The sequence below is a fragment of the Dendrobates tinctorius genome, unplaced genomic scaffold, assembly GCF_039654945.1.
Source record: "Dendrobates tinctorius isolate UK_male_01 unplaced genomic scaffold, ASM3965494v1 ptg000084l, whole genome shotgun sequence".
NCBI lineage: Eukaryota > Metazoa > Chordata > Amphibia > Anura > Dendrobatidae > Dendrobates > Dendrobates tinctorius.
In genome coordinates, this window is record NW_027361752.1 from 36,858,318 (window position 1) to 36,878,353 (window position 20,036).

General features: G+C 44.5%; 1 protein-coding gene across 1 annotated transcript in view; it reads right to left on the minus strand.

Annotated features, from left to right (window-relative positions):
* The window catches only part of LTN1 (listerin E3 ubiquitin protein ligase 1), a 116,975-nt gene that overhangs the window by 1,420 nt on the left and 95,519 nt on the right, over positions 1–20,036 (minus strand). The window contains exons 24-29 of the mRNA XM_073584521.1: positions 11,773–11,838; positions 10,238–10,424; positions 9,670–9,841; positions 8,994–9,214; positions 6,365–6,559; positions 4,471–4,638 (exon numbers count right to left, since the gene is read on the minus strand). Coding sequence (XP_073440622.1) covers positions 4,471–4,638; positions 6,365–6,559; positions 8,994–9,214; positions 9,670–9,841; positions 10,238–10,424; positions 11,773–11,838 — 1,009 coding nt within the window. The remainder of the gene's footprint in view (positions 1–4,470; positions 4,639–6,364; positions 6,560–8,993; positions 9,215–9,669; positions 9,842–10,237; positions 10,425–11,772; positions 11,839–20,036) is intronic.

Here is a 20,036-nt window from a genome sequence, read left to right on the forward strand (position 1 = left end):
GATTTTGTGACGCAACAGCGACCTCGCCAGCGATGTCGCTACATGTGACACTTAGCAGCGACCAAGCCCCCGCTGCGATGTCGCTGATCGTGCTCGAATGTCCTGGGCCATTTTTTGATCGCTGGTGTCCCGCTGGCCAGCATGCATCGCTGTGTTTGACACCGACGAGCGACCTCGTTAGCGACTCGGAACTCATGGACGCAGGCTGGAATCATCAGAATCACTGCTGTGTGACAAGGTCCCAACGACCACCGAGATCGTAGCTGCGTCGTTGGGTAAATCTGACTGTGTGGCAGCTCACTAGCGATCATTTAGCGACGCACCAGCGATCCTTACCAGGTCGTATCGTTGTCGGGATCGCTGGTGCGTCGCTTAGTGTAACGGTACCCTAAGGCGAAGCTACAGCAGACACAAGGGCGCAGTATAGGAATTATCCGCGCTCCCTGCAGATTGCAGCATCATTAGTTGTTTGGTGTCGTTTGAGGATATGCTTATGCCAACGGATATCAATCACCAGTGATTCTCGCTGGATTACAACAGGTCGGCAGGTATGTGTGGAGTCAAATATTTGGAGACTGGCAGATATCTTGAGGATTTTTAGACACATAAGCATGTGTCTGCACCCGTCGGCCGCCGTTCGGCTAATCCTTTGCTGATGGGTCATCCTTTGCTAGCACGTTTACACATGTGCACTGAACGACCAGTAATAGATCGTGAGCATAACCTGCCATTGTTCTCAGCAGCACGAGGCCTGTTTACACAGGACGATGTGCTGCCGAGAACATTCATGTTTTGTACCGACGAGAACGGTGATCTTTTGTGCCAACCAAAATGATTACTTAACCTGATCAACGGGCATTTTGCACTTTCATCATAAGATTGTCAGCCTGTTTAGACTGCACGATTATCAAGCATCAAGCAGGGGTGGACACACCTTTGGTGTAACCTGTACAGCCACACAGGGGCTCAAGAGGTAAAAGGGCCCACATCTGTCTCTAAAGCAGGGACAATTGTGCATTATGATGATCCATATGGGCCCTTTTGAGTCCAATATTCTAATTGCACAGGGCACCTCGTCTGTCTGTGTCCACTCCTGGAAACTAGGGCTCTTATAAAGCTCTCTCATGATAATCAAACAGTGTAAATGTACAGTAAAGGAAATAGGCCAGCAGGTTTTTGCTACGTAATCTGCAAGCAGCATGATGTACAGTCATGGCCAAAAGTTTTGAGAATGACACAAATATTAATTTTTAAAAGTCTACTGCTTCATTTTTTCTAATGGCAATTTGCATATACTCCAGAATGTTATAAAGAGTGATCAGCTTAACAGCAATTACTTGCAAAGTCAATATTTGCCTAGAAAATGAACTTTATCCCCCAAAACACATTTCAACATCATTGCAGCCCTGCCTTAAAAGGACCAGCTAACACCGTTTCAGTGATTGCTCCATTAACACAGGTGTGGGTGTTGATGAGGACAGGGCTGGAGATCAATCTGTCATGATTAAGTAAGAATGACACCACTGGACACTTTAAAAGGAGGCTGGTGCTTGGCATCATTGTTTCTCTTCGGTTAACCATGGTTATCTCTAAAGAAACACGTGCAGTCATCATTGCACTGCACAAAAATGGCCTAACAGGGAAGAGTATCGCAGCTAGAAAGATTGCACCTCAGTCAATAATCTATCGCATCATCAAGAACTTCAAGGAGAGAGGTTCCCTTGTTGCCAAAAAGGCCCAGGGCGCCCAAAATGACCAGCAAGTGCCAGGACTGTCTCTTAAAAGTGTTTCAGCTGCGGGATCGGGCTACCAGCAGTGCAGAGCTTGCTCAGGAATGGCAGCAGGCAGGTGTGAGTGCATCTGCACTCACTGTGAGGCGGAGACTCTTGGAGCAAGGCCTGGTCTCAAGGAGGGCAGCAAAGAAGCCACTTCTCTCCAGGAAAAACATCATGGACAGACTGATATTCTGCAAGAGGTACAGGGAGTGGACTGCTGAGGACTGGGGTAAAGTCATTTTCTCTGATGAATCCCCTTTTCGATTGTTTGGGACATCTGGAAAACGGCTTATTCGGAGAAGACCAGGTGAGCGCTACCACCAGTCTTGTCTCATGCTAACTGTCAAGCATCCTGAAACCATTCATGTGTGGGGTTGCTTCTCAGCCAAGGGAATGGGCTCTCTCTCAGTCTTGCCTAAAAACACAGCCATGAATAAAGAATGGCACCAGAATGTCCTCCAAGAGCAACTTCTCCCAACCGTCCAAGAACAGTTTGGCGATCAACAATGCCTTTTTCAACATGATGGAGCACCTTGCCATAAAGCAAAGGTGATAACTAAATGGCTCAGGGAACAAAACAGAGATTTTGGGACCATGGCCTGGAAACTCCCCAGATCTTAATCCCATTGAGAACTTGTGGTCAATCATCAAGAGACGGGTGGACAAACAAAAACCTTCAAATTCAGACAAAATAAAAGCATTGATTTTGCAAGAATGGACTGCTATCAGTCAGGATTTGATCCAGAAGTTGATTGAGAGCATGCCAGGGAGAATTGCTGAGGTTCTGAAGAAGAAGGGTCAACACTGCAAAGATTGACTTGCTGCATTAACTCATTCTAACTGTCAATTTAACCTTTTGTTACTCATAATATGATTGCAATTATATTTCTGTATGTGATAAAAACATCTGACAAACACACATAAAAACCAGAGGCCAGCAGATCATGTGAAAATATAATATTTGTGTCATTCTCAAAACTTTTGGCCATGACTGTAGGGGCAAAGAGCCTGATTTCAGTGATGTGTCACTTGCTCAGCAGCTTTGCTGTAGTTTCAACACAATCAGTGTTTTGTCATCAGGAGATTATCACTGCAGGACTAGATGTCACATGCATGGCAGTCCAGCTAATCTGTGAAACCCCGCCCCCACCATCAATTGGCAGCTTGCTGACAGGGTAGTCAGGAAGCAGCCAATCAGTGGTGTGGGCGGGGTGAAACAGGGTTCACCATTCTCAGCAGTTTTTGATCTGCAACAGAGAAAACAGGGATTTTATCAAAACCTGCAACAAGCAGCCCAGTAAGTGACATCACTAGAATCAGGGTCTCTACTCCTGCGTCATGCTACTCTCAGATTACATTGGAAAAAAATTGCTGACAGATTCCCTTTAAGGCCTTATTCCCACACTATGGAATTGAAAGGTTTTATACCATGCAACTTGAACATGGTTTCTGCAAAGCCATACACTAGGAAAAAAACTAAATCTGTGCAAACTAATGTCCGCACCCCAGGAAATAAGGTCCACAAGGATAAGCAGCACACTACCCATTTCTTTTAGCATTCGTGGAGGATAAGCCTGTCGATTAACCCCATCAGATAGAGGTAACCCTTGTGCGGACTTGGCAGTACATCAGCTGCTCACTGCCACTGGTAAGCCCTGGCCATGACCACACGTGCACTCTGCATAGGCTTGCATCAGATCACTGACCGCAGGGTACTGAGATCTTCACAACCTACACAACCAATACATATAGTACTGAGGTTATTCTTCTAATAGCTGGATGAAGGATTCTGCACAAGGACATGATGGACGTAACCATATTAGATGCAGATGCACTGGTCTCATTACTAAAGCCTGACCCACGTGTCGCGGCGAGGATGACACCAGGGCAGGGATTTGTAGCGATGGCCGGAGGTCAAACACCTGCCACTGTTCAGGCTGCCTCATGTCAGTCTTTGTCCCTACATCAGAAAGGAGAGTGATGTGCCCAAGAGCCGAACTCAGGAGATTAAGTCGGATATTGCAGGTTTTAGTTCAAGAGATATTACCCTTATAACAAAGCGATCCGTTCTAGCGGCTTCCCCTTTATTTTATACTTGCAAGCATGTGGCTTTTATAAAGAGGAAAATATCTGTTGTAACAAGAAAAAACAAAACACAGGGTGGAGGACAGAAAATGTACATTACATGGCAAAAAAAAGGAAAGCACAAATATGGAGGCAGAAACATACACTTCACAAGAGGCTAATGAGGGTTCTCATTGGAAGTGCGCCGCTTGTTGAAACTTACTTGGACAGGAACAGGTGATTCATAAGGGTTTTAAAGCCTAACAAAGTGTAATCAGCCGATTGCCCAGCTGGCTTGGGTTCTCTTCCGCATCAGGAAGCGAGCGACGCCAATGATGTCCATACTTCCCGTGGAATTGTGCTTAATCAGCAAGTATCATGCACATGTCCTAAAATAATGACTAGGATATATTCATGATACTTGCCGATGATCCATAACTGCTGGTAAGGATGTGGAAAAGCTACGTCATTGGCATCGCTCTCCTCCTGATGCAGAAGAGAACCAGACAATCCAGCATGGCAATCAGTGATCGCAGTGAGGAAGTGAGTGCAACCAGTCATCCCCTTTAAAACCAGAGGTTGCCATTGTTGGACAACTCCATTGACAACTCCACCGATGACCGTCCCTTACCAAGCACTGCGAATGGAACTTCTTTTTGCAGGTTCTGCAGGCTTTTTTAGGTAGAGAATAGTTTGAACCATGAATGACCGAGAAACAGATCATACAGTCTTCTACTCCTTCGAACCGCTTATCCACGTTGTTCTTCCAGAGGGCCAGGCCTTCCATTATGCTCCCGTTCTGAGAAGGTCACAACAACAACAAAAATTACTACACGCAAAACGATGAGATAATCAACCAACACATGTATACGTCAGACTCCTAAAGAAGGAACAGCACCAGACCAAATAAAGATGCTTAAAGACTAAGAAGACCTTTGCAAATAGGTTATTATTTGCTTCCTAAATGCAAAGTTAAGCAACTTTCTAAATAGCCTTGATAGAAAAAAAATCTCTCTAGCACTTTGCTGCTGCAGGGGGTTTGCTAGTCATATATCTAGCAAAGTGCTTTGCAAAATGCATACTAAACTGTTAAGGGTTCTCTCTCTCTGCTCCATCTTCTCTCAGTGTTACAGAATGCAGGAGCGAGGGGGATGTACACAAATCTGCCAAGGAGGGGGGAAAAAGTATCTTAGAAGGTACAGAAAATAGACTATAGAGAAGGAGGAAAGCACAAGGAGAAGAATTTGCAACTCAGGATAGGTGTAAGATATACTACAGCCAGTGAAGACAGCAGTACCCTGGATACACACACAGATCTCAAATCCAGCCTACATTACTGAGAGACTCATCCAGCCTACATTACCAAAAGAGACACTCTCACTACAGAAAAATCTGAAACTTGGATTGTGTTGCATTCTGCATATCAGAGGTCTGAAAATGATTAAAGGAATGAAGATTACAGACAAACTTAAGGCCCCATCACACATAAAGATGCACCAGCGATCCCGACAACGATACGACCTTGTCAGGATCGCTGGTGCATCGCTACATGATCGCTGGTGAGCTGCCAAACAGGCAACTTCAACAGCGAGCACGCTGGTCTCTAAGGTAAATATCGGGTTACTACGCGGCACGCATCACTTCGCTACCCGATGTGTACCTTAGAAACCTGCGTGCTCGCGCCGCTTAGTAACCCGATATTTACCTTAGAGACCAGCTCCCAACGCCTACTTAGAGCGCTGGGAGCCTCATTGATCGTTGGCTCCCGCTGCCACACGCAGCGATGCGTGCTGGCCAGCGGGAGACCAGCGATGAAAAAATAGCCCAGGCCGATGCTGCATGATCAGCGATACCCGGCGGGGGGGGCGGTCGCTGATCCCCGTCACACACAGCAATATCGCTGGCGAGATCGTTGTGGCGTCACCAAATCAGCGATCTCGCTAGCGAGATCGCTGTGTGTGACGGGGCCTTTAGTGGTTAACTTTAGTTAATAAAATTGCACTTGCACATGTAAACTTCATTTTCCCAGGCCAAAAGGTAAGTCCGGCCTTTATAGGGTTTGTCCCCAAGTACATGCTTAAATCTTATCTACTGGATAAGTCAGAAGTGTCCTATAGTTGTGGGTACCATTGCTGGGATGATCTTAGTACAGATGCCCTAGCTCTGTCAGTCCATAGACTTTAACTAATACAGATACAGTAAACCCTTAGGAGCCCCATAGATAACAGATAATTGTCGGCCGTACAATGGTTTGTAAGGCAGCTTACTCTCCCAATTTCTCCACACACAGACGCGCATGCTCAGCCGAGTCTCCTCTATGGGACAAGAGTTGGCATCAGACTCCTATGGTGGCAGCTTATCAGACACGCCAGAGTTGGGAGGCCAACATACATATTAGACAGTCAGTAGCGCATAGAAAATAACACAGGCTGCCCTCATCTATCCCGGGACACCTATTCTGGGTGTAAATTCTTTTTTTCTTTTTTGCATTAACAGAACAGATCAAATGAGTAACTTAGACCCACCTGGTGTGTGAGGTAAGTATTGAGCTGTAACATCCAGTTGCGCCACTGCTGAACCGCCACACCTACTCGCCTCCCGCTTTCTACGGCGATTGAGCCCAGGGGGTAATTTTGCGGTAGCTGAATAATGAGTTCCATACAGATGTCATCCACGGAGTAGGTGGCTATGACCTCCCGTGTAGTAGGACGAGCCTTGACCTAAGAATAAATCATTTCAGATTAAAGTGTATAAAAACACAAAAGGCAAAAAAAAAAAAAAAAAAAAGTTTTTAAATGTCCGCGTCCCAGCAGTAAAGTCTCCCTATGTATGAGATTAGGCTCAGTTTTCCAGTTTCTAAGGAAACTTCCAATAACAATACATCGGATCACATAAAGCCTTCCTTATTCGCGCCGTCTGCAGAGGAAAATAATACACACGGCTTGTGGTGCCTTTGGCTCGAAGGAAATGGAATCTGCATTAAGTGTAATTTCCTACTTCAAAGGCAACGCAATATTCCCTAATTTTAGAAGGCGATTCTTGTGCCGGCCTCTCTGTATCTGTACAGCATCATGTCGCACATACCTGCAAAATAACTCAAGAGCTCACCCTGTCGACATAGAGATCCAGCGCTTTCATAGTATTGACCCCAAGGCCAAATATTCATATTAACCCCTTCCTCATCGGTGATTTTTCATTTTTCATCCTTATCTCTTTTCTTAAAAAGCCATAAACCATAACTTATGGCTGAACATAAGAGTTTATTTTATTCCAGAGGAGTTGCAGTTTTGGAAGACTCCACTCACTTTACCACAGAGAAAGGGGGGAAAAAAACCAAAAAAAACAAAAAACAATTCCACGGGACATACAATGTAATAGATGATGCAAAGAGGAAATGAATCTTTTTGGTTTTTTACAATCTCTCCAGTGTCGAGATATTAATGATCAAAGAATTTTGCACGCACCAAATGAGTTAACTTTTGTTAATTCCAAGTGGGCGTTATCAGATAGTTTTCACTGGGGGTGTGTACTTCTTCTCCCTGTATGATGTTGACCAATCATAAGCAGGCAGCAACACACTGGAGAATGAAGACCACACCCCACAGTAGATAAGAGCAGGTTTTTTTAGTGTGCAACATGCAAGGATACGGCTCTGATCTTGTGGTCTAACCTCCTAAATGATTAGAAAACGCTGGTAGTAGAGCACAGATGACTAACATCTTTGAGCTTTCATCTCCTGGCAGCTAATGTGGGGGGAGGGGCAGCACAGGTGAGTTTTAGTCTCACATTAGAAACTCTTCTATTAGCTCTCTTCTTCTCATAGCACTGTTATCTCTGCTGTACTGTCCCTCCCCCACACTGACTCCCCATGGAAGAGCTTAAGGTGTCAGTAATCACTTATGTCTGTTGTGCAGAGATCAACTACCTGCCTGTTTTTAGGCCCGTAGTAAAGAAATTAATAATCCCCTTTAAATTTCAAAGTAACTCAGAAACGAGTTTGGGACTCCGACTGGTGGTTACGGGAAACTTCTCTACTTGATACGTTTCCCCCATTTTCTCAGCCTTCCTTACTATGGTGGACAGAAGAACAATCATATCGGAGATGTTTTTTTTTTTTTTTTAAATTCGTTTATTGAATCTCAGGGCACAAAGAATGTACAACATACATATTGGCATATTATAACAAGCATTGTACATAGCACACATGTTCCCGTCCAATGTAAAATACAATACAAAGAAGTTGCACACTCTTATAGACAAACAAGACCATATGTACGTCCTTCCAAACATACATAAAGGACAATTGGTTTTACATTTTCCAGCACGTATATCAATTAAGTTTCACAAGCCTTGTTGTATCTTTCAGAAATAAAGTCTAACTAAAATTCCTAAACTACAATTACCACTACGTCAACTAGTGTCTACTATTTCCGCAGCCTGGTCTCCTATATCGTGTATATCGGAGATGTTTCTTTCCCAGTACAGATCTTCCTGACAATCATATTTATTTCCATCTATGGCTCAGAAATATTTCGGGAACCCTCGCTCACCACAGTAAAACTACAAGTCAATAAGGATTCAGGGATATCCTAGTCTGGTCTGAGAGATTGTGAATTAATGTCAGCGGCTTTTGTGTAACTGAAAGTGCCAAGAGAACTGGAGAGGGACGACAATTCCCCTCTCCTTATCCCTCCTGACTGATTCTTCTTGTACTTTTAACAATGTCCTTGTCACTAGTAGTGGCACAAGGTGGTGCCTGCAGCCCATCCTTGCCCGGATCCTCCAGGATGGTACATCCATATGAGCCATCACAAGGTTTCCAATGTCTAGCAGCAGAGTCTGGAAAGCATGGAGATGTAAGAACACAGATGTATATGGGTATCCACCAGCAGGACTTTGTGAAAGGAGGAACCCAGCGTCCCACAAAATGACCTCCAGCGGCTACTCCTGTGCATGTCACTGACCACACCGTCAGAAGCAGACACCATGAGGGCGGCATTAAGGCCCGACGTCTTGTACAGGGACTATGGCTCAAAGCCCAGCGCCGTTCACCATGATTGGCAAACGCCAGTAGAATTGGAGAGCACACAGGCACGTGGGAACCACACACACAACGAGTTGTACACACACAGGCGCCACCATAGACCAACTTACCGTCATGCCGTCAAACATTTGCGTGCTGCACTGCACTGATGAGATTTCCTGAGAAGACAACACTCCGCTCACGTACTTTGTAGTAAATTTATCGACCACATTGAAGATCCTCTTCTCGCAGCCATTCCACCACAGACGGACCATGGCGGGTAAATCCTTCAAAGTGATGTGATAAACACAACACGCCAAATGGGGGATCTCGTACTGTAGAGTGGCACGACCTACGGGAAGAGCCGGAGCACCATTATATTCATGCGTATCTCACCAAAAACCCAACCAGAGATGTGAAGCATCAGTGACTCCAAGCAGGGCCCCAATTCTGCCACATACACAAGCCTATTGTTTATGAGGTTTAGTTTATCGATCACGGTGATGGACTAAACGAAGGCACGGCAGATCTCGTTCACACGGAGCAGTTAAGCAAGCAGAGGTACAGTGGACTGGAAAGGGCAGGGGATAATTTTGCCGGAAAACGTGCACTTTGGTGTCTTCCAAAATTTTATGGTATATTAAAAATTTCATTCTATTTCCCGAAAAAAATTTTTAAATCGGTTTGGACCCAACTGTAAATGGTCGGGGTCAGTTTTTGGTTGTCTATGACTGTACATTAAAAGGGTGGAAGAGTCCGATGCAGGTGATATATTGGATGATATATGGGAAGCTTTTCTGAACTCACCTTGTACGGTCAGGTCCAGCTCCTCAGTAAAGAAGGTTTTGGGTTCTCTGTAGGTCGCTTCGCTCGCTTGGCCAGGAAAGACCGGAGTGTGAGGCATGAGCTTAAACAAGTTGTAGAGAAGTTTATTCAAGCTCTTTGTTTTACGAAGATACTGGGAGTAGAGCGCCCGCAGCTGGTGAAGAGAGAAAGTGACCCATAAAAAAATCAGCTCTATATATACACACACACATTATTTCCCAAAATGCAGGACAATAAAGTGCATGGCCGACATCTGCTCAATCCACATATGGGGCTGCAAAAATTGCGTAGCGCCGAGCTTGGCTTTCTCTTTTGTAACCGCATACACAATGAATCGAGCATGTGGTCCTACGATCTACACATATACAATGTAGAGATAATAACAATAATATACATATGCATGTGTGTTATACACAAAAATTACTATAAAAAATAGACAGAATATGTATATATATATTTAAACACACATATATCTTTTTTTAACATTTTTTTTTTTATTATAGTGTGAAAAGCGCCACACAAGGCGGAAATGTGGATGATGGAAACATACTTGAGACGACGCAGCCTTGAAGAAAGTCAGTATGAGCTTCCAAGTCAGGAGATAACCCAGGACGAAGCAGAACTCCTCCTTTAATGGTCGGATGATGGCAAATTCTCCCACTTGGATCCCTTGTAGAAGAGCTTCTACCAAATCTTCCTGAAGAGCCAGGACGGCCATGAGAGCGGCGGGCAGAGATCTACAGAGAAGCATACCTCGTGGTCAAAGCCTAGAAATCCTCATCATACAGAGGTAGCGAAAGATCGAGGTCTCCGATTTGGCGGATATCCCCCCAGTCGTGCTAATTCATGGGTCAGGAGGACTAATTTGCCTACTATTCCCAGTCTCCACAAGGAGAACCAGCACCTTCCTGGAGATGGCCCAGATCAGACATCTATGTTCCTAATAACCATGGGGTCTCGATTTCATTCTCCCCAATGAGGAGCGCACAGATCCTGATCTCCATTTGTGGGTTTTGTGCATAACAATAAAAAAAAAAAAAAAAAAAAAAAAAAAAAAAAAAAGAAATCAGTTAACCATCACCAATATACATAAAGAAAATAAAACTGTAGATCCCATGTGTAATTTTCCCTCTTTTGTTGGGGGCGATCATAGGAACAAAATCCTGGCATCTCTCTGATATGAAGAAGAAATTCCATGGCCGCGTAGGAACATACGGGGAGTGGTGGGGAATACACGTCTGTCACACTGACTCTGTCAGCCTGGATTTATTCATTGTGCTTTGGGCAGTCGTTTATTCTAATTTGTGAGTTTTATTCCAGTTTTCTCTTCTTCCCTTCGTCAGCATAAGCCCCAGTAGTGAAAGCGAGGTAACACGCTGTGCCTGCTCCGTGCCAGCAACGCTCCGTGAGTCACTCTTCGGTGGGGATGTTCCTCTATGTAGAAAAGTCTCCGCAGCGGAGGAACGCGCTCATCATTTCCCCGTAGCCAATTCTTATTTTTAACCATGAACTGAACCGGCTGCAGAAGTCGCCATAATCCTCCTCCTGATGCCGGGGTGACCATAGCCTCTGGTTAACCTGTACTGTATGCGGGGGGGGGGTTACCTGGCTGCATCTGACTGCACAAATCCCTACGACGGCCACAGCGTGGTATTACATGCCAGCCGTCATAATAAATGGCCGTCCGTGTAATATACGATGGGCCGAGGCCGACAAACAGAAGTCCAGTCATTAGCGTAGTGCAGGCTTAAGCGTCTAAACACCTCGGCTACAGATCTACTGCGGCGCCCCCTGTGGTTATTTTATTACCTCTTTGAATGTCCATGTAATGTGTCCGGAGCCGGAGAGAAGAAGCCTCGGATATCACCCTGCACCTGCGTACAAGAGGATCCGAGCGATGGGACGGAGCATGTGCGACCACCGGCACCGGACACAACAAGCGGACATTTAAAAAAAGGGGGATGAAAAGAACACGAGGGGACGCCGTAACTAATCAGTAACCGCAATAGTCACACATTCAATATACTCCTGAATTATCTGAATTTATCAAACCATTATAAAAAAACAACATAAAAACAGACTCACAACGCAGGTTCCTCTTCATCCTCAGATCCATGGTCTTCATCAAACGCTGGAAGATCGGCCATTATTCTGTGAGCGGAAAAAAAAAGGCAAGTTACTAAGCACATGGCTGCTAGACGACTCCTGCCTGACTGCTGCAGTGTAATCCACATCTCTCTGCAGATTACAGCAGAAGGATATAGGGGCTGAGAACCTAATTCCAGCGATGTGTCACTTAGCTAACTGGGTGCAGCGGTTGCGACACAATCACTTGTTAGATATAGCGGGAAGCAGAGCTCAGAAGGATAATCCCGCCCCCAGCACGTCTGACCCTGCCCACACCACTGATTGGCAGATTTAATTGTAAAGTGCTGCGGAATATGTTGGCGCTATATAAATAAAAATTATTATAATTATTATTATTATTATTATTACTACAGTGCTGGGGGGCATGGTTGGACCAGGTCTCACGAGGGAACCAGCCCTTGTAGTGATAATCTCCTGCTTATAAAAAACTCATTATAACAGCACACAGCCTAAGAACTGATATATCACTGAAATGTGACAATTACATTGAACACAGGTGAACTTAATTCACTAACCAAGTGACTTATAAAAGGAACTGTTTGCACCAAAAATCCTTAGAGGCTTCATAGCAAAAGAGGTGAATACATATGCACATGCCAATTTTTAGCTATTTGATCCCATAAATTCAATTTATGCCTGTATTTTTCACCCTTCATTTCACCAACTTAGACTATTTATTGCTGAAGCATCACACACAAATCGGAATAAAAAAATATTTAAACAGAGGTTATAATGTAACAAAATACGTAAAATGCGGGTTTTTGGGGGAGGGGGCGTGAATACTTCTGCAAGACACTGTAGGTTCTGTAATTCTTTGTGAATCTTTGGTTTCTATTCTATTAATAAAAATAAAATGAAAGCGGAAACTTATCAAAAAAAAATTGTCCTTCCGTTAAACATTTATTGCTACATTGTAGCCGGTGTCAAGTGCAGTTGACCGGAGTGAGGGGCGTGAGATCCCATTTAGTAGGAGATAAGTAGGGGAAGAAGCGCTCAGCTGATGTTCAAGAGCGCGCAGAGTGATGTACTCTGCGCGTCTCCTTCATCCATTTTAAGTTTATGCTTCGAACATACAACACTGCCCTTCACCTCTCCAAACAAACCTATTTCAACACCCTCATCACCTCACTGTCCAATAACCCGAAACGTCTCTTTGACACTTTTCATTCTCTACTCAATCCAAGAGTACAGGCCCCAACCACGGAGCTCAGAGCTGACGATCTGGCCAATTACTTCAAAGAAAAAATTGACCAGATCCGACAGGAAATTATCTCCCAATCCCCTCATACCATGCACTGTCCTCCCTCCCCCACTGCATCGAACTCACTCTCTGATTTTGAACCAGTCACAGAAGAAGAAGTAAGCAGGCTCCTTGCATCTTCTCGCCCAACTACTTGCACCAGTGACCCATTTCCGTCACAGCTCCTTCAGTCCCTTTCCCCTGCTGTCACCCCTCACCTAACTAAAATATTTAACCTCTCTCTCTCTTCTGGTATTTTTCCCTTCTCATTTAAGCATGCCATCATACATCCACTACTTAAAAAACCATCCCTCGACCAAAACTGTGCCGCTAACTATAGACCTGTCTCTAATCTTCCCTTCATCTCTAAACTCCTGGAACGTCTGGTCCACTCCCGTCTTATCCGCTATCTCTCTGATAACTCTCTTCTCGACCCTCTCCAATCCGGTTTCCGCTCTTTACACTCCACTGAAACTGCCCTCACTAAAGTCTCTAATGATCTGCTAACAGCTAAATCTAATGGTCATTACTCCATGCTAATTCTCTTGGATCTCTCTGCAGCATTCGACACTGTGGATCATCAGCTCCTCCTCACTATGCTCCGTTCCATTGGCCTCAAGGACACCGTTCTCTCCTGGTTCTCCTCCTATCTCTCCGACCGCTCCTTTACTGTATCTTTTGCCAGTTCCTCCTCCTCTCATCTTCCCCTTACTGTTGGGGTCCCCCAAGTATCGGTTCTAGGTCCCCTCCTCTTCTCCTTGTACACTGCCCCTATTGGTCAAACAATCAGTAGATTTGATTTCCAGTACCATCTCTATGCTGATGACACCCAATTATACGCTTCTTCTCCTGACATCACGCCAGCCTTTCTAGAAAACACCGGCGATTGTCTAAACGCTGTGTCTAATATCATGTCCTCACTATATCTGAAACTGAACCTGTCAAAGACTGAACTCCTGGTGTTTCCTCCCTCTACTAATGTACCTATACCCGACATTGCCATTTCTGTGTGTGGCTCCACTATTACTCCCCAGCAACAGGCCCGCTGTCTTGGGGTCATACTTGATTCCGAGCTTTCCTTTGCCCCCCACATCCGATCACTGGCTCGCTCTTGTCATCTGCACCTCAAAAACATTTCTAGAATTCGACCTTTTCTTACCTTTGACTCTGCAAAAACTCTTACTGTTTCTCTTATTCATTCTCGTCTCGACTATTGTAACTCTCTTCTAATCGGTCTCCCTCTTACCAAACTCCCCCCTCTCCAATCTGTCTTGAATGCTGCAGCCAGGATCATATTCCTCACCAATCGTTACACCGATGCCTCTACCTTGTGCCAGTCATTATACTGGCTACCCATCCACTCCAGAATTCAGTATAAACTTATTACCCTCACCCACAAAGCCCTCCATGGCTCAGCACCACCCTACATCTCCTCCCTTGTTTCAGTATACCACCCTACCCGCGCCCTCCCTTCTGCTGATGACCTGAGATTAGCATCCTCAATAGTCAGAACCTCCCACTCCCGTCTCCAAGACTTTACACGTGCCGCGCCAATTCTTTGGAATGCACTTCCCAGGTCAATACGATTAGTCCCCAATACCCACAATTTTAAGCGTGTCCTGAAAACGCATTTATTCAGACTGGCCTACCGCCTCAACACATTAACCTAATCTATCCCTGTGTGGCAGAGCCAAAAGTTTTACCATAACCAGGTTCCCAGCATCATGTTCCCACATGCTTTATGCCTCCATTAGCCCTCTGTGTCTGTACTGTTACACACTTAACATTATGACTGGTCCATACAATCAGGGTAACTGTTACCACCCACCTTTCGTGTCTACCTCTTTCCTCATAGACTGTAAGCTTGCGAGCAGGGCCCTCACTCCTCTTGGTATTTGTTATAATCTACTGTATGTGATTATTGTTATGCTGTAATGTCTATTGTCTGTACAAATCCCCTCTGAAATGTAAAGTGCTGCGGAATATGTCGGCGCTATAAAAATAAAATTTATTATTATTATTATTATGTACGTGCGGAGCAGAAACCCTGTGTGGCTGTAGCTCGCTCCTGCCCCTTGGATCAGGAGATCGGTGGGGGGTGCCAGGATCTGAGAAGTAACACAAGGTACAACATATTACATATGTGCTCACTCCAACATTTCACAATTTTTTTTTTTTTTTAATTCAGTAACACTTTACCTATAGTGAAAGTTTCTACAGTTCTGATGCAGAGTATGTGTCGCCGCGGTAACAGACAACAATCAGAGTGTAGTCAGATCCACACTCCCTTCTAACTTCCCTCTACCAATTACATGTAAGCACAAACTAAATCGGAAGGAAGAAAGTATCAGATTGCAATACTACAGGATTACTCTAGACCAGGCCAGGGCAAACTGTGGCCCACAGGCCACATCCGGCCCCGAGTGTCCCTGTGCGGCCGATGACACTCACAGCCAGAGGGCCGGAGAGGAACTGATTTAGGATTGTGATCTTTCTCAAAAGCGATTGTAGCCCCGCCTCCCTCTTCTCATTGGTGGATGCAGGGCTGCTCAGTTCCTGGCTTGCAGAGAGAGCTGGTGAAACCTGTGCAGGAGGCAGAGCGGTCAGGACAGGAGGAGGGAAGCAGAGACTACAACACCCATCTGCTGCAGATAAAGGGGAAGTAGCTTCTAAGAGGAGCCCAGATACCACCCTTGTCTGCTGTGCTGAGTAGGTCACAGCACCTGCGTTGCCTTTCACACTGGAATGAAAGTTGTGGGACTGCAGATTATGATCAGGGAGAGCAGCTAATTAGTAGCCACTAAATCTCCCTGGCAGCTGATAGGAGATAAAACACTTGAGGCTGAGTATTCCTTCTGAATATGGGGTCCAGCAGTGAAGTGCCCCCCACCTCACCTCCACTACATAGACTTCAGATGGGATATTCTGTGTGCTCCCCAAACTGCTCTTCTGCCCCTACCATGTACTCTGCTGCCTCCTCACCTCTGTACGTGAGGGTTAACTCTTAACTCCCTCTTTGCTCCCAGCATGTGCTGTTGTATGTCCTGTGCAGGACAAGTAAGGGTTAAGTCCCCCACAGTCCCCCCCCCTGTGATCTGTGGCTTATCACATTCAATCCATAGACTGCAATAAGGATTACCACCTCCTGCCAATATGTAATGTGGATCAATGCACGTGGAATAGAGATAGGAGAAAAACTTTTTTCCAATGTTCCGCCTTTGGAAGTCTATGGGTGTGCAAAAATAATAAAAAAAATTGGATCCCATATGAATCATCCGTATAGCATCTGATTTTTACGAATACATTTCCATTACTAACACAGGACACTGTATTTCTTCTTTAACATTTTATTAACTTCTGATGTCTAAAAGTGGAGGCCATGCAGATGACAATACAGGTGGAAAATCGTCTTTTTCTGGATGAAAATAATGATTTTTTTAGACGCTCATGTAAACTTCATCACATAAGCAACTGCTTTTTATAAAGTGACAAAATTAATATTATGCAGAATGAAAGGGTGATCCGAAACCAAAAGGTGACTTTCATGCTAAAAATAATTCATAATCTAATCACATTTCTAATATATTTCAGTTAAAACATTTCTACCTTTCCCTCTCTGCTCTGACTTACTGTCTGCTTGTGTTTTTTTTTTTTTACTTCCAATGACATTTTGTTGAGAATCCCAGTGCATTTTGGGGTACTCACACGGGACATCATAAGGGGGCAGAGGCTGCGGTCACTGACTCAGCTGCTTTCCCCACCATGAAATGAAGCGTCATCTGTTTCAGAGATGGGACTGGTCCCTGCCGGGACACCTCGTCTCCTTAGATCCAGCAAGGGAGCGCACTGTCACTGTGCATTCAAAGGAATATAGCATAAGAAGCTCATACTGAGCATGCATCACAATTTACGTACGACGCATTATCAGGTGAGCAGGACCAGCCGAGCCTCCAAAACAGACATCACTGATGGCGCCTCATTTCAGAGAGGGTGCAGAGGCTGTGGCAGTGACCGCAGCATCTTTTTTGTTAATTATATAATTCCACATGTGTTAATTCATAGTTTTGACACCTTCAGAGTGAATCTACAATTTTCATATGCATGAATATAAAGAAAACTCTTTGAATGAGAAGGTGTGTCCAAACTTTTGGTCTGTACTGTACATTTAATATGAAATTCACCTTTAGTTTCGGACCACCCCTTTAAGTTCAGCTGACTGGTTCAGCCCTCCACAGCAGTGCCAGTTGCTCATGTGGCCCCCTTGGGAAAATTAATTGCCCACCCCTGCCCTAGACACACACAAAAAAAAAAAGTTTGCAGTCTGTTAACATGGAGATGCAGAGCCCTGCACAGGAGCTGTAAACACAAAACGATAGAAAAGAAAAAACTTTGAGAAAAAGGGTTATTCCCAAAATCCATAGGATAGAGGAAAAATAAATTGCTGAGGTCTCCAGCTGCCGTCCGGAGCCCTACCCTGAATGGAGTGGATGTGCACATGCTCAACCCCCCACTCATTGTCTATGGGACTGCCGTGGATAACGGAGAGCACAGCACTTATGGAGTCCAGAATCTCATTCTTGGAATTGCCAAGTTCTCAGTGGTCCGACATCCAGCGATCAGTACACTATACCCAATCCTAAGGATTGGGGATAACTTACCATTTTGTGAATATCTCTTTAAGAACGGTTTCCAATTTGCTTGTTTTTTCATTTTAGATTAATTGGGGGCAATTAAAGTAAATTTATGTGAGGATGATAACATCTTCGTAAGTCATAAAATAAAAATCCACAATAGATAGAAAGAAAAAAAAAAAAATCTGTGGTAAACAGCAGCTGGCATACTTGCTGATGGTTTCCACATTTTTCTTTTGTCCAACAAAAGCGGTGTATAAAAAATAGAGGGAGAACGGACAGAAGTGCCTAAATACACGACAACTGCATTGGTAATCCGGTGTTAGTAAGGATTAGATGTAGAGCTGGAAGATCTTAAGAGGAAGGGAGCGGCTCCTCTGAGGTCCATGACCGCATCACCACTGGAATAGATATTAAGTGTTCCCAGATAAACCAAAAATAATGGAAGGTAAATGGGCGACTTTGATGTTGAGACTTCCCCAGTGGGATCTCGGGTCACATTCACATCTGTTCCCGCTTTCCTACAGCTGTTCCCTATTTCTATCTTCCTTTTAACCATTGTAGTGTCCCCGACTGTGCGAGGACTTCATCCATGTCCAGGAACACCGTGACGTAACAGGAAGCCATAGTCTACAGCTCACCCACTCATTCCATAGGACAGCATTGTGGGCATGCTCTAATGCAGCGGTCCCCAACCTTTCTGACCCTGAGAGCAACATTCAGCTCCGAGAGAGGGTCGCGAGCCACATCCACCACTGAGAGAGGGTCAACCAAAGCCCCCATTACAGGTATAATGATAACCAAAGCTTTTCCACAGAAATCACTCCAAAAGCAGTACACTGAGATCCAGGGGTTCCCCCAATCCCCCAATTCAGTATTCTCTCATCAGGGACTCCCACCACACTGTCACATCCAGCTATGAGCACCTCCTCTAACAGGTAGTGCCATCCTCCAGCGTACCATACCTAAAACATCTCTAAACCCCAGAGACCAGTACATGTACATCCACATCTGCTCTTCTGTGCAGGGCTACTCACAAAATTCACCATTTTGAGATGTGCTCCTCATACCTGCTTGATAGACCTGGACCTGATGCACCAAGCTGGCAGACAGTCGCGAGCCACAATTCATGGGACCGCGAGCCACAGGTTGGGGACCCCTGCTCTAATGTGTGCTCAGAGGAGGAGGAGGAGAGCTGTGACATTACCTATTGTAAATGGTGGATCTTGTGTTATCTACTGTATATAGAGGTGTTATCAGTCATTATAAAGGAGGAGGTGAGCTGTGACATCGCCTATTGTGAATGGTGGATCTTGTGTTATCTACTGTATAAAGAGGTGTTCTCAGTCATTGTACATGAGGAGGAGGTGAGCTGTGATATCACCTATAATGAATGGTGGATCCTATGTTATCTACTGTATATACAGGTGTTATCAGTCATTGTACAGGAGGGGGAGGAGATGAGCTGTGCCATTACCTATAATGAATGGTGGATCCTGTGTTATCTACTGTATATAGAGGTGTTATCAGTTATTGTACAGGAGGAGGAGCCGAGCTGTGACATCACCTATTGTGAATGATGGATCCTGTGTTAGCTACTGTATATAGAGCTGTTCTCAGTCATATACAAGGAGGAGGTGAGCTGTGCCATCACCTATTGTGAATGGTGGATCCTGTTATCTACTGTATATACAGGTGTTATCAGTCATTGTACAGGAGGGGGAGCAGGTGAGCTGTGCCATTACCTATTGTGAATGATGGATCCTGTGTTAGCTACTGTATATAGAGCTGTTCTCAGTCATATACAAGAGGAGGAGGCGAGCTGTGACATCACCTGTTGTGAATGGTGGATCCTGTGTTATCTACTGTATAGAGGTGTTATCACTCATTGCACAGGGGGAGGAGGTGAGCTGTGACATTGTATAAGAGGTATTTTTACCATCTGATTTTTCATGCTGAAAAAGAGCAGCAAAACAAATTAAATTTATTCTTGCAAAAATTGACCTGCGAGTGGGTTTCTTTTGGCAATTATGTCATGTCAAAACATTTTACTGCAGTTTTTTCCAATGAGAACGATAAGAAAAAAATGGAGCTTTACACAAAATCTGTTTAAAAAAAAATAATTAACGCATAAAATAAAAAAAAAAGCACAAACTAAAAAGGTAATCACCGCTTCGGTTTTCCAGACCCTTACTGCATTTTTCCTGCGGAAAATATAAATGTACCTAATAATGATACGTGTGACTATACTTTTAGTCGTATGTAATGTAAAATGGTAACGAGGGCTACAATGCATCCCAGAAAAAAACGCGTAACAGTAAGAAAACAAA